This window comes from Lethenteron reissneri, chromosome 48 (genome assembly GCF_015708825.2).
Source record: "Lethenteron reissneri isolate LAM-NWPU_2019-01 chromosome 48, ASM1570882v1, whole genome shotgun sequence".
Lineage (NCBI taxonomy): Eukaryota > Metazoa > Chordata > Hyperoartia > Petromyzontiformes > Petromyzontidae > Lethenteron > Lethenteron reissneri.
This window is the reverse complement of record NC_083826.1, coordinates 7,608,189-7,622,912: the sequence shown is the minus strand read 5'-3', so window position 1 is coordinate 7,622,912 and position 14,724 is coordinate 7,608,189. Positions and strand designations below refer to the sequence as shown.

General features: G+C 45.2%; 1 protein-coding gene across 2 annotated transcripts in view; it reads right to left on the bottom strand.

Moving 5' to 3' along the window:
* KCNT1 (potassium sodium-activated channel subfamily T member 1) overlaps positions 1–14,267 on the bottom strand; it is a 255,503-nt gene extending 241,236 nt beyond the window's left edge. For both annotated transcript variants that reach the window (XM_061571563.1, XM_061571564.1), the window contains exon 1: positions 13,721–14,267. In XM_061571563.1, the coding sequence (XP_061427547.1) occupies positions 13,721–13,923 (203 nt within the window). In that variant the 5' untranslated portion in view covers positions 13,924–14,267. The remainder of the gene's footprint in view (positions 1–13,720) is intronic.
* Positions 14,268–14,724: the final 457 nt, after the last annotated feature.

Here is a 14,724-nt window from a genome sequence, read left to right as displayed (position 1 = left end):
CCTGCGAATCAAAAAGGTACACATTGTTTTAAATGGAATTGTACTTCGCAACGCTGGAAATTACTTTTAGAAAAGAAAAAAAAGAGGTCACGCCGTTCCAAATATTTCGCTCAAAAATGTGTCCCTTTAAAAAAATACATATATATATAAAACGGTGACGAGTCAAGTCGATACACGGAAAGGGTTCCACTGTGCCCAGACCCCTACGGTGCTCCGCTATTGCAAACGTCGAATGCGCAGCTCCACGCGGTCGTTCAAAGGTGCCGAAATAAAATTGCCGAGGACTGTTTAAGGAATCGCATGGGGGGGGGGGGGGGGGCGGGGGGGGCGTAAACGTCGCTCAAATTGCAGCGCGCCAAGAACAATTCGAACGTTCAAGCGAGGGTTGTACATGCCACTCGGAGAATAGTGAAGCTCGTGGACAATATAGCAAAACGCTGCAATGCAAGCACGAAGCTACGGGACGCTGACATCGCGATAGTCGTCACGTCGCGACATTTGATATCGTGTCGTATTTTGAAAAAACGATGTTGCAGCCACCCTATTTGCGACCCTTTTTCTGAGCACCTTACTGAGCTCGCACCCGTTAGAAAATGACATCTTTCGTTTCCTCTCCCTCATTCAGACCTGAGCTGTGGTAGGGCCCAAGGACCAAAGGCAATCGTCAGAAAAAATATAAAATCTTAACAACAGGTGGATATGGTGGTCTTCCTTAGCAACGCCCTTAGCATCATCAATGTGTTCCCTTTCCTCCCTCCCTCCTCCTCCTCCCCCTGACTCTGTTTTTTTCATGCTCTCACTGAGAGTTCATCCTCACAGTCTCAATATACCCCTCAAATAATGGTCCGCGTTGAACCGCTTGGGAACATCGCACGGCAGATGTGGTTCTCTCATCTACCAGTGCAGAATTCAGAGTAGCCTACCGTGCAACTGCGGTCACCAATATCAAGCCACCAGCCGAATAGTTAACACCGCAGCTCAGATGTCCATCAGGCTACCCCTGATGCCGTCCACTGGCTCACTCGCCGACTCACTCGCCAGCCTTGACATGAACGCATACACGTCGATGATCAACTCGCCGCCATAGTCAACGAGAGGTGTGTATTTAATACAATGCTCTTTCTCTGTCGGTCTATGGGCGTCTCCGCGAGTCTCTGGGTTTCATTGCAAGTCCATGTATCTCCATGTGAGCTTATATTTCACACATCGCAACGCCACACTCTGGCAACGGTTCATATATGAGCCAGGCTTCTCGTGAAACCCGAACATTGGCTCACGCACCAGCCTCGAAATGAAACTTTATTTTAATTTAATTTATTTTAAACCTACGTGACTTTACCGAAAGAACCAAAACTATGGATTTCTGCAGTCACGAAAGCTTCAAATCAAGATACACACATAGCACATGAACATTGCTGATGGACATCCGTCTGTCGCGTGAAAGATGATAGGTTGAGAGTTAAAAGCAACATGTTGAGATTTTAAGTGGCCTTCTTCAGACGATGTTGATGTCTACAGAGAGAGAGAGCGCATTCAAGTGTCACGGGAGGCGAGGTCGGGTAGGACACGGTTGCTCTATGGGGACGTTTTAGATTTCATCTTTTTGTAGAGAGCATTTGCAGCCCGTAATATCAGCCCGAAGAGTCCGTGCTGTTGTTGTTCCGGGAATTATTTTGGCATGCCTCGTCCAACAACGAAGAGTCAGTCCATGCATATGATTTTGGTTTATAAACCTGTTCATAGGATTATTGCTCTGTATAAGCATACCTGGTAGGGTCCTAAGCCGATTATCATTTTTTTATCTCAGCATTACGGAATATATTGAGTGATAAATTGAACTTTATCAATTACTCACCTACCAAGACTATGCAAGTCTCTATTTTTTCTATAAATCGCAATGTTTCCTGAATAAGTTCAATTGGCCAAAAACAGCGAGCTCTTCCCTTCCCCTCAGTGACGATATAGAAAGTGTGCTGTTTTGTAAGCCACCGGCTATTTTACACTCACCAAAGTAGTGCGGATTGGCACACTTTTATACCTCGTAGCTCCTGGGCTCGAATATCAACTCGAGCGTTTTTCTGCGTAGAGCAGAGGTCGCAAATGGGTTTTGATTCCTTACCCGTACCCGGCCACACCAGGGTCGCAAACGGGTAACCGTACCCTACCCGATACCCAGCTACCCGTACCACGGCCGGGTATCGGGTAGGGTATGGGTACCCGATTGCGACCTCTGGGATGAAGCCATGTTGCAGGCGCGGGTGGGTTGATTCTAGGAACCTGAATTGTGAGAAGAGACAAGACGTTGGGAAATGAGTGACAAACGGTTGCTCACCAGTGACTCACGGTCTACCCGTACCCGGCCGCACCAGGGTCGCAAAAGGATATCCGTACCTGTACCCGGCCAGGGACGGGTAGCCGGGTATCGGGTAGGGTACGGGTATCGGGTACCCGATTGCGACCTCTGGCGTGGAGTTTGTTTGTTCTGCCCCTGTTTTACACAGTTTTCCTCCGGGCTCTCTGGTTTCTTCCCAAAGTAAAAACAAAAACACATAATTTACAATGCAGCCGGTATTGGCCAAATATCCCAGTGATGAAAAATTTACCGGAAAATTACTTGGCGTCACACGCAGCAGCAACATTACACCATCCTGTAAAAACTTAGCAGGACTCTCCTGAAAAACAATCTTGAGGTTTTCATGGGTAAACAAACGTTGTAATAACAGTAATTTAATGAATACAAAATAATGCTTTGTCCCTCTGCCTGTCTCTGTCTGTGTGTGTCTGCCTGCTTGTGCGTAATAAAATACAAATAGGCACGGAGAGATGCCACAATGGTTTAGAAATTACGTGCCTCTCAAACCAACATTGAATAAGTGAGTACACTAATTTTTTTGCACTGTTTCATTTGACTAGACTATGAGAATGACTGAATGAAATCCACAGACTTAGCACATCTCCACAGATTGTCATAGCCCGGACCAAGGCTGTGACCAAAGTAAATAAGTAATATTAAAAAAAAACTTTAAAAAAACACGCTTTTATGAAATGTACTAGTAATGGCAGAACTCCACGACTCCAGGAAGTGGCCCCGAAGCTTGCCGTAACGTAAGGGACCGTGGCCAATTACAGCCAACGTCAGTTGACCGTGGACAATTAGACGCAAGCTGAAACATAACATATAAAAAATAATGTTTAAAAATAGATATATTTTATTTTTTAAGATATAATATTGTATTGTCATCAGTATGACGTAAGTATACCAAGTTTGCAGTCGATACCACATTGAGAAGTGGGTTAAATTTGAGTTACAAGATTTGAGGTTACAACGACAACAACAAGGACAACAATAACAGACAGAGCGAGTTAAATGAAAGCGTGTAAAAAAAAGCTGACGATATTAACACCGCTCAACCCTGGCAGCAATACCCAGTGGCGCGCACCTTTGCTGTGCGTTGAGAAGTGACTAAGCGATTGATATTTCTAGATTTGAAGCTTTCGTGACTGCAAGGATTCATACTCTTAGTTCTTTCGGTAAAGTCACGTAGGTAAAAAAAATGAAATTAAAATTATAAAAATAAAATAAAATTATTTTTATTAATTTTAATTTCATGTTTTTACCTACGTGACTTTACCGAAAGAACTAAGAGTACGATTGATATTTCACAAATCCGATATCTCCCAACGCGATGGACGTGTGGGTCACAATGTGGCACACGTCTCGAGCAGCAGACCGTGTGCTGTTTGGCTGCCAGTAACGATGGTGATATGCCTCGAAGTGTCCATGCAGCGTGCTCCTTTCTGGCGTTCAGGCTTAACAGCTTTGCAGATAAAAGGCATTTTGAATGTACATTCCCCATCAGCTGAGCACAGCAGCACATACGAAAGAGCGTCCAATTACGCCGTCAAAACTGTGTCCTTGTGAATGCTTTCCAAAACAAATTACAGAACCTCTTGCTTATAGATGAGGCATTTAGGCCAGGGGGAGCACGCGGGAAAACGCGGACTCCATACGTGGATCGTCACCAACAGACGGAAACGTTATGCAGTCGAGGGATGAAGTACGCTGCTCAGTTCTGTCCCTGTAGAAGCTCCCAGCGTGGGCAGCGAAACGTCAGACATCGTGCCGGACAACAGGCGGTGTATGTCTAAAAAACTCATCAGAGAGCTGTGTACAGCACAGCCACAAAAACCTACACAGTGGTATGGCGGTAGTCAACAATAATAGTATCAACCTTTAATGTGCCGCACAGTATTTTCTCACTCACACAGACAGAGACCGACTCAAAGGAGCGAGGAGGAACCACAGACAAGCCGGAAAGGCAGCCAGGCGGTTAGCCAGAGTGTCAACAATTGCCCGAGCTCTGCCTGTCCTCTGTATATTAAGATGTTTTCAGCCTCTCAATGAGCATTTTACAGGTGGAAGGAAACCGGAGCACCCAGATAAAAACACACACGTGCGAGGGGGCAACACTCTATCCCATACAGTTGAAACAGGTATAGTCCGATAATTGTTTTTTTACCCTTCTATCTGGCAACAAAACTGACACCTTTTTTTTACAAGAAGTCATGTTTGCATAGACCACAATACCTGCAGCCATAATGCAAACAAAAAACATAACTTTGATAATATATGCACTGTCCTTGAAGTTGATTGGTCCACACCCAAGACAGCTTTCCTTAGAGCCTAGTCTCACATGGGTTGGACCAGATGACGCCAAAAGGCGCACAACTCAAGGACAATGCACCATCAGAGTATGAGAGCTCGGGGTAAGCATTTACACCATTGGAACCTCATATGCCAGATAGAAGGATAAAAAAACAATTATCATATTTTTTATTGGCAAATGAGGTTCCAATGGTATAGTCGGCATCACCTATACCGCCTTCTCCTGGCGAGCTGTGGTACGGCACCTCGACAATGAAACTTTGGTGGATTTGTGCCGCATTCACTGGGGATGTATTTTGGCTTTGCAGCGGCACCTCGAGCTGTCGCTCACAGCCGCACGCCACGGCCGTCGGCACTCAGCGGCACGCTCACCGTAGCTTCGACACATCATCCTGTTGTCTTTGCTTTTGTTTACTCGAGTAGTTTTTTTCCCATACACCTCACTGTGTTGTTTTTGAGTCGTAGATCATTATTAGATTTTTTTATAGTTTATTCAGGAACTTTGGGAAAGTTAACGTGTGTGCGAACTCATCACCGATAAGCACCGTTGGCTACGTACGGCGTGAAAGAAGTTCAACGGACATCGACGACTCTCTCATGCATTTTAAAAAGTCTGTTTTTACTCTTCGTCGTTTATGCCTTTCGATCCTGTTTTTTTATTAAAGCAGATTCCCCCCCCCCTCTCCTCCACATCGGCAATTTCCCACGGCGACGCAGTCGCAAGGCTTCACACGTCTGGCAGTGGTTGCCAATCTGTGGCCCGTGAATCAGAGGTCGCAAACGGGTTTTAATTCCTTACCCGTACCCGTACCCGGCCGCACCAGGGTCACAAACGGGTAGCCGGGTATCGGGTAGGGTACGGGCATCGGGTACCCGGTTGCAACCTCTGCCGTGGATCCCTGTTGGCCTGTGAGGAAGGCGGTTGGGGTTTGGCGGAATCTTTGTAGGCATCACCTCTATTTCTGTTCCCGCTTTTAAACTCTGATAAAGCGCGATTGAGAGTAGCGTTCATTCTGAAACATACGTTACTGGTGCGCGCCGGTTCCCGTAGCGTCTGTGAGGGTTGACGGTGAGTGAGTGGTATGCACAATCAGGGAGGTTGGGAACCACCGCTCCATATCAGATGCTACGTTGACATAAAAGTGGGAAATGGGTTGACAGGACTATCACTTACCTCATTTATCGATTTGTTCATTGATCCGAATAAAGACCGGAGGATGTAAGACATTGGCTTGCAATGATATGTAGGGAAACTCCTGATGAGGCTTGTAAAAATTATTGCCCTTATTTTTGGCCAAGAAATCCACATGGAGTGTCAATGACTGCACCTCCGATTAGCACCATTGGCTACGTACGGTGCGAACGAAGTTCAACATACCGACAACATACATACACACAATGCGGGGTTCTGGCATCGGGCACAATTAGTCGATCGGCAGGTCGCATCTGCGATGGTGTAAAGTGTGGGGGGCTCCCACCTCGTCCAAGACATCTGGCCATTTTCAAAGATGTTGGCCAAAATAATCCTCAAGAGGGGCTCCCTAGAGGTCCCTCTGGTGGAGCCCCCCCCCCCACCCCCTACTGGCAGTGGTGCAGGCAAGAAATTGCAGGTCCGCACCTTTACACTTACTCGCATTGGGACGTTTGGCGAAGCATGGGTGAGACTCTTGCACGGCGGAGGCAACCTGAGTACATTTGAGATGAAGTAACGCTCATGAAGTCTGCACGGACTGGTCAGGAACCCACTTGCTGTACTGCCACTCCCATGCACCTTGCATCCAAGCAAAATGGCAGGAAATGATTAAATCTCCTTGATCTACCAACCCCATAGCCTACGATCAAATTACTTAAATGTGCTCCTTAGCATCAGATATCAGTGGCCCAGCAGATCTGAGCCTGGTTAATTCTTGGATGAGTGACTAAAACACACCAAAGATTGTTCTTGGCCGTAAGACAAGGTGGTGGGCAGTAGATGGTAGTGCAAGAACATCTATACCTATGCTAACCTGCCTTTACCAACACAAAATATATGGAAATACTTTTCTCATATTACAGTTCAGTGAATGAAGCAAAGAAAAGTGTGCAGGTGAGACAACATTGGTGAAAAAATTGAAAAAAGGATTGTGAAACCGAAAACCAGAATGATGAATTCCTTAATAAAATGTGCAAACTCTAACTGTGAATTAATGGAGAGTAAAATTTCTGATTGGCGAGTGTGTTGACCAGGGGTAATTTGTAAGAATTTCAGATGTGGTTCTGTCATATTCATTTCTGTGGGCCATTCTCTGAGACGAAGAGCTACAGTGGCTCTGCGAGATATCCCAATGGATAATTTGAGTCTTGGCATGACTCCAATAGTGCAATTGGAATAACATTCAACAAAGGGGTAAATTACAAATTGAGAATATCTTAGATGCCTAACAAAAACCCAAACAACATTAATTATTTATTTGGGTTTGCCATGTTGTACAGCTTATCGTGGCCTATTAGCATGAGTTTTGATGTCTTGTATCTCTGCGGCGCTTTGATTTTGCCTTCCGGGCTACAGGCATTTAAATTGAACCATTATCATAGCCGTCCCAACTAATAATACCCAAGTCTAAACTACTAGCAAATGCTGCATGTGTACCAAAAAAATTTACTGAAGAAAAAACACATGTTCCTTGTTGTTGTTGTTGCTGTTGCATTATCTAGAAAGGTACATTAGAGACAAATTGCGGGCATGTTGGCCGGGCGCATTACTGGGAGTGGGGGGGGGCAACTATACTTTGCAAGTTCAGGGGGGTTCCACCAGCAAATGGTTCCCAGTGGTATTGTTGGTCCGATTACAGAGGCACTGTGACCCTTATTGGATAATAAATGCGGTTGGCATCAGGGGCGGCCCGTCCATATAGGCGAACTAAGTGGGGCGCGAAATTCGAGAGAAAACAAAACAAACAAACAAACAAAAAAGATGCCATTATTTCAATTCCCATGCAAGCACAGAGGGAATATGAATTATAATTCATTTCTAAACATATCTGAGAATGTATTGGTTGGAAAGATGGAAGAAAGGACAAACCAAATAATTATGCCTCTGTTTAACAAAAAAACGCTTTAAAACATTTAACGGAAAATAGGGGCAAAATTATTTCAAGTTTGCCAAAAACCTCAGCCTAGGTCTGCCCTTGGGGTTTGGGGCGCTGATTTCACGGTTCGCCTCGAGCGCCAGTTGCTGGCAGCTAGTCTAGAGCCACCCCTGGTTGGCATGCAATATGTAAAACAGAAAAAAAACAGTTAACACATGTTTAACAGAGCGATAATTACTATTGTTTTCCAGTTGTCTGGATGTTCATCCACAGACCATGCAGGACAGTGCAAGCAGACTGCGCACTTCTTTTAGAGACGCGGAGATTAGACTCTTCGCAAGCATCAAATCGCGGATAGGCGGAACATCACACCCATGTTCCGGAAAGGAGATGCCATTCGGTAAGCCACGCAGAGACGAAACACGAATTCCATGATACCGAGTGTGGCGAGCTTTACCTCGACGTTAATTCTACGCAACTGCTGAATACCGACCGGACCCACTTCATTGCTCGCCACGTCGGCATTTGTGTCGCCCTGTCAAAGGGGGTAAAAAAAAACACAGACTCCCCAAAAATTCCAGAGAATTCAAAAATCTGATCGGAATAAATAATTCCTCTTTCCCATATTTTGTCCACTGAAAATATTTATCTTTTTTGGGCACACCCCGGCCTGTTGCACGGCCTTTGCGGAGTGCATCTCATCAGCAGCTTTGTCTCAATGCAATCAAACTCTGGACCGGTGTTGACATTCAGTGTCTCATGAGCAAGAGTCACGCTTGCTTGCACCAATGCTGGTGAACTGTCAGATGTTTCGAGGCAAGGAGCATTTTCTGCAACACGAGTCGTAGTTTGACACTGAAACTGCTTATTGACGTTTTCCACAGCGACTGTTAGTTTGTTTGACTATTTTGTGGGTACCGCTTGGCCAAATCAAAATATGACGGGGGTGTATGGATGGCACCCACAGTTGCTGCGCTCGTTGCACGTATGAATTGAGAAGAGAGTGAATATGCAGGATGGTCACGGTGCCCTCTTACTCGACAACACGTAATTGAGTATAAGTGGCAAGAAACATCATACGAGTGAATGTAACTGTAATGAGTTGACATTAAAGCACCATTGATGGTGATGGGTAGATTTACTCAAATTGCACAGCAACACACACCGTCAGCGGTAGAGCGAGCGGCTTGCCATCACAATGTTGAGAGTTTAAATCCTGGTTGGGGGTTGACTAAGCCCATCATCCCTCCGGCATGAATACAACAAGTGCCACCTATGTGGCAAAGTCAACTACGTTTGTTTTCTGGATATACTCGCCCCTGCCATAGGAAAGTGGAATTTCCAGCACTGACTCAGGGCTATGAACAGACGATGAGCACTGCCCCAATGCTCATTTTTACACTGCTCAACAGAGCTGTATTCCTATTAATCTGTTACATGTCCAGAGGGGCAGTGAGTCAACATTAAAATAATTTGACAGAATAGAAACTTACGTCACCGCTGTGTGTGACGTCTTAGCTATAGCTTCCGTTATGCAGTATTACTCGAAACAAACCTGACGTGGGTAAGCCATGGTCATTAATGCGCACACATCAAGGACGTCCTGTGCTATGTTTAAAGCAGGACCGGATTAAGTTTGATGGCCCCGTTACGGATTTGGGGAGACCCTCTTTCCATACTCAATTATGTATATATATTTTTTATCACCACCACCACTACCCATCATCACAATGCTTAATGAGTACCTGTTACCGTGTACAGACGTCAGCACTGGGGCAATACAGGTGGCCAAGCGTGGTACTAATTGCGTTCATATCAGGTAAAATCTCTTTTAGAAAAATAAAAGACTCAATGAAAAAAAACTACTTTAAACAGCTACATTGTTTATGGAGTTTGGGTCTCGAGAAATGTCTTTGCCTTATTCTAGTGGTCGGCTATTGCTGACGTGAGTGCTTTCTTTAATATCTGACAACTTCCAATACAACCCCATTGTTGTAAGCACAGACTACAATTAAAAGTTAGCATATAGATGCAAAAAAAGCAGGGTGGCTGGTTATATTTCTAACCGTTGGATTTGTCAGAACGCTTGCGGCTGGGAGATGGAAATTTTAACTCTGCAATATTTTTCCCCCGTGTGATTGAAGCAACAATAAGCTAACATCAGACGTTTTTAAATAAAACAGCCTGAAAAATGCATTTTCTTTGTGCTCAACACGTGCGATTTGGTGCCTGTGTGTACTTAATGATATAAAAGCCATAATTTACGTGATTCATTCAGACATCACAGGAATAGACTTTATTATGCCAAATTACGTGATGCTAAAAGGATTCGTTTTGTTCGCTGGCAAGACTGGGACAGCTCGGATAAAGTTTTCACTGACAGTGTAACCGAGGCACAATTTTCGGATTGGACATTTTAATATCTTCAGGTGCCTTAGGACAATGTCAGATCTCTTCTTGGATGTTTCGATGTATGGATCGTCTACATAATGAAACAACTCAAGCAATATTCATGCTCACAAAAGTTATGTCACATGATGTCACGTGAATACATGTGGCCGGAAATACGTATGTGATGGCATTCAGTCCAGGGGGTGGTGGCACACGCCTGTAATCCAGCACTGTGGTGGCAGCGAGAGTTGGTGGATGACACGCGCGTTGTTGAGACTCCACCCTCATGGACACCGAGGTGCTGTACCCTGGCTTACCAGGCGAATCTGGTGCAACACAGCGTGAACTAACCTTCATCTCTTCCATCAATATGAGATAAACTGTTACCCCCTCGCACATGTGTAAACACCCATTATATGGAAGATAGTATCTTAATATACAGAGGACCGCAAAGCTTGGAGGGGGATTTTTCTCCGGATCAAAGCGTGGTTGCCTTTCCCATTTGTCTGTGGTTCCTCACGACACGTCGTTTTCCCTGTTCGAGAGCGAGCGAATATTGTTGCATTTATTATCTTGTTATTATGATTGTTTCCTGTGGCGCCATGCTTAGGATCAATTTGAAACAAAAAAAATTCGGATTATCCAAAATTTCGTATTGAGGCTTAAAGTTGAGCTTTTTTCGGATTAATTCTCAAATTGTTAAAACGTCCTTACTGTAATAATAAGATACCATACACTCAACATATGTGAAGGGTACAGATTTACCACTTGTTAAAGCCTATAAGATAAAAAATTAAACTCGTTAACGTGCGCCAGTGCAATACGTTCTTCACTTTGAGTGTGGCGAGTACTGAATGTGTGGTGCATGGGTGCGCATTTCGGAGGTGGAGGTGTGCATTTTCATATTTAGATACAGCTACACAGCCAACTATGGCAAAGCCAGAAACTTCACGGTAATTCTGCATACATGGTGAAATATCTTACGATCTGCCTCTCGCGAATTATTCAAAACCAAAAAGGTGCTACTGTGCGTCGACCTTTCTACATCGATGTTACCAAATTAAATTACAATTTTTTATTTTATCAGGTAAGGGCCCACTGAGCTATGCAGCTCTTTTTTAGAAGCGACCTGGCCACAAATGAAAGCTCAACGAAGTGGCTTATCACGTGGAAATTTATAGCAGCCAAATACTCGAAATGCATGTTTATAAATGTGAAGATAAAAACCGGAGGACGCGGATATAAATGCGCACGACCACGGGTAGAGAAACATGAAAACTCCAAATATACAGCAGGCAGTCAGGATCGGGATCAAACCCACGACCTCATGCATACTAGGCGAGGGAGTTAACACCTCGCGATCACGGCACCCATTACCTTGAAAGCACAGGATGTGTACAAGGGAAGACATGGGACTTTATTGTCGAAAATAAAGGCTACAAATGACTATTTAAATAAAAAAAACACGACGATACAAGTAAATAAAAGGCAGAAATTTACACTTCTTAAAAAAAATTGGAATGATTCAAATGTGAGACCAGTGTTTATGAATGTATAGACATGATTTTAAGTTATTAGCATGTATTTGCAGTCGGCATAAATGATGGTACGTGAATAGGCAACAAAGGTGGGAGTGTTGGCACATGAACCTGGCTACCTGAGTTCGATTCCTGGCCACAGCTCACCTCGGTGGCAAGTGATATATGAACAAGTCCTGTGCCCCCTGTCACCAACCCACATTGACCAGCGTGATGAAGTATGGTCAAACAATCCTTTATGACCGATATGGCGAGAGAGGGGGTATTCATCCAGCAGTAGATTGACAAAAGGCTACCAAATAAATAAGCTACTAAACCTGGTGAGGTATGATATAGAGTATTGTAGGGAGGCACAAAGTGGTAAATTTAAGGATACATTAGCCTCTGCCATGAAAATGTGGAATTTACAACACCGACCTAGGGATCTTAATGTTCATTCATTTATTTTTCTATCCACGAGTCTGTTTCATTATCATGACGAACATCATCATCATCGTCGTTACTATCATCACAATCACAAGTGACCAAATTACCTTGAAAATGCCCGATCTCGGCAGATTTCGGAAGCTCCGCAACATTGAGCTTGGCTAGCTGTTGGATGGGAGATTGTCTGGAATTACCAGGTGTTTGTAATCGTGGTCTACAAGATGTCCAGGAGGTATCAGATACAGATGTGGATTCTTAATGTAGCTGCGTGGGGTTGTACGAGTACGATTTTGGGTTTCTCCGCAAACTCCGTTTTCCTCCCACGCGTGAATGGAATTGGTCAAACATCGGAGTGTCGTAGGACCCGCCTGCAAAAGTCTTGAGACTCAGTGAGGCTTTGCTGGTTATAGAAATCACATTATCATCCTTATTAGCTCATTTGCGCTTCAGGACTTTTGCCAAACATAGAGCAAATTTTGTTGGAAACCATGACTCAATTATGTCACAGTGGCGAGATGTTAATTACATCACCTGGTATACAATAGGTCGTGGGCTCGATACCGACCGTGACGTCTGTATATTTGGGGTTTGCATGTTCTCCCCGTGGTCGCGTGGATTTTTCCTCCGGGTCCTCCGCTTTTTCCCCTCCACATTTATACTCATGCGTGTCGAGTCATTTAGCTGACATCAATTTCCACGCGACGATAAACCACTTCGTTGAGCTATCATTTGTGGGCAGGTTGCTTCTGAAAAAGAGCTAGATACCTCAGTGGGCCTAACCTGGAAAACATAAAAATAGTTTAAAAAATAATGCTGTCCGAAGCCATAAATGATGTATATTTTGTAACAGCTCCTGTAGAGGTGTTTGTAGTTGTGCTGCATAGCTCTATGATGTGTTTTCGGACGTTTAGAGCTGCTAGGAGCTTATTGACGAATTGAAGATCCCAGCAACGTGGAGCGAAATGTCAGAGAATACCAAACAACATGCGGTACATAGAAACAACACAGTGTATAGACATCAACTATACACCAAGTGACACCACCCCTTATCAGCATTGGAAGCTGTTATAGTGATTTCCAAACATTTCATCCTCAGCCAACACTGATACATACTCACAAAGAACAGAGTGCATGAGACAGTGAGTGGGTGAGTGCGTGAATGCGGGGGTTAGTGCATGAATGAGTGAGTGGTGAGTGCGTGAATGAGTGGGTGGGTGAGTGCGTGAATGAATGAGTGCGTGAATGAGTGCGTGAGTGAATGAGACAGTGAGTGGGTGAGTGCGTGAATGACGGGGTTAGTGCATGAATGAGTGAGTGGGTGAGTGAGTGCATGAATGAGTGAGCACGGGAGTAGACGAGTGAGTGCATGAATGAGTGAGTGGATGAGTGCATGAATGAGTGAGCACGGGAGTGGACGAGTGAGTGCATGAATGAGTGAGTGGGTAATTGCGCAAATTGGTGAGTATGTGAGTGCATGGGTGAGTGTGGGAGTGCGCGAGTGCGTGAATGAGTGAGTGCGTGAATGCGTGAGTGCGCGAACGAGTGGGTGAGTGCTTCAATCTCGATTCGAATGAGTTTGGTGAGTGCTTGCCTGAGTGAGCGAGTGCGAGTTTAGCCGGTCACGAAGTTACCTCTCGTCGCAGTTGTCATCCCTGTAGCCGTCATCGAAGACGAACGACTCGTTGGTGTATCCTCCCTGCTTACTGCCGTTGTTGTTGCTGCTGCTGCTACTGCTGCACCCTTGCATCCTGAGCGGTCTGCGTGCGCCCCTCGATTTGCAGCGACCTCCGCCGCCTGCTCCACCGCTCCCCAGCTGCCTCTGGTTGAACAGCATCTGAGCGCTTGCGTATTGAGCATAAGTGACGAGTGGAAATTGGGAAACTCCTGCACTCGGATGTTTTTCTTTCTTTTTGGGGCGATCTTTCGGCACCGTCTCTCGCAAGAGCTCACGACGACTCGATGCTTGTCAGCTGGACATCACGCGACCAACGAATGCCACATCTGGTCTGAATTAAAAAAAACAAAATGTGCAGTCCAAGCTAGTTTCGTGCGGGTGTGTGAATGTATTTAATTATATCAAGTCGATCTATATTAGTATTTATACACTAGACGACGGCTATGTGTGCACACAGGTGGGTGCGTAGTCTCAGCGTGGATCACGCAGGCGCAATGAGACTCGTGGCCGTTTGCGAGCTTTGCAAAGCTCTGCCGCTGCTGCTGATGATCATCATCATCGTCAGCAGCAGCATCAGCAGCAGCGATGGTAACGGGGCCATGCACGGAGAGCGCTGTTGGTTGACGCGCCGCTGTGAGAGTGGCAGTGTTGACATCTGCTGGACTGTGACCGTCATTGTGGGTGAAGTCACGCGCGCCACCACCACCGCCCTCCCCACCCCGTCTCTGCGTTGCTGTTGTTGAACAATTCGCTTTGAATGGCCCCATTAGGGTTTCATGGAGCTGGTAATTACCGTATTGCGATAGTGCCGTGTGTTACTGTGGCTAATTGGTTGCGCCTATTATAATTAAGAGAATGGCTCTTGTTGGGAGCCACAGAAGTAAATGTTTTGCATTTTTAGAAACATGCGCGCAGACTATTTGGCTGCTGTACATTTCAGCGTGATTGGCCGCTTCGTTG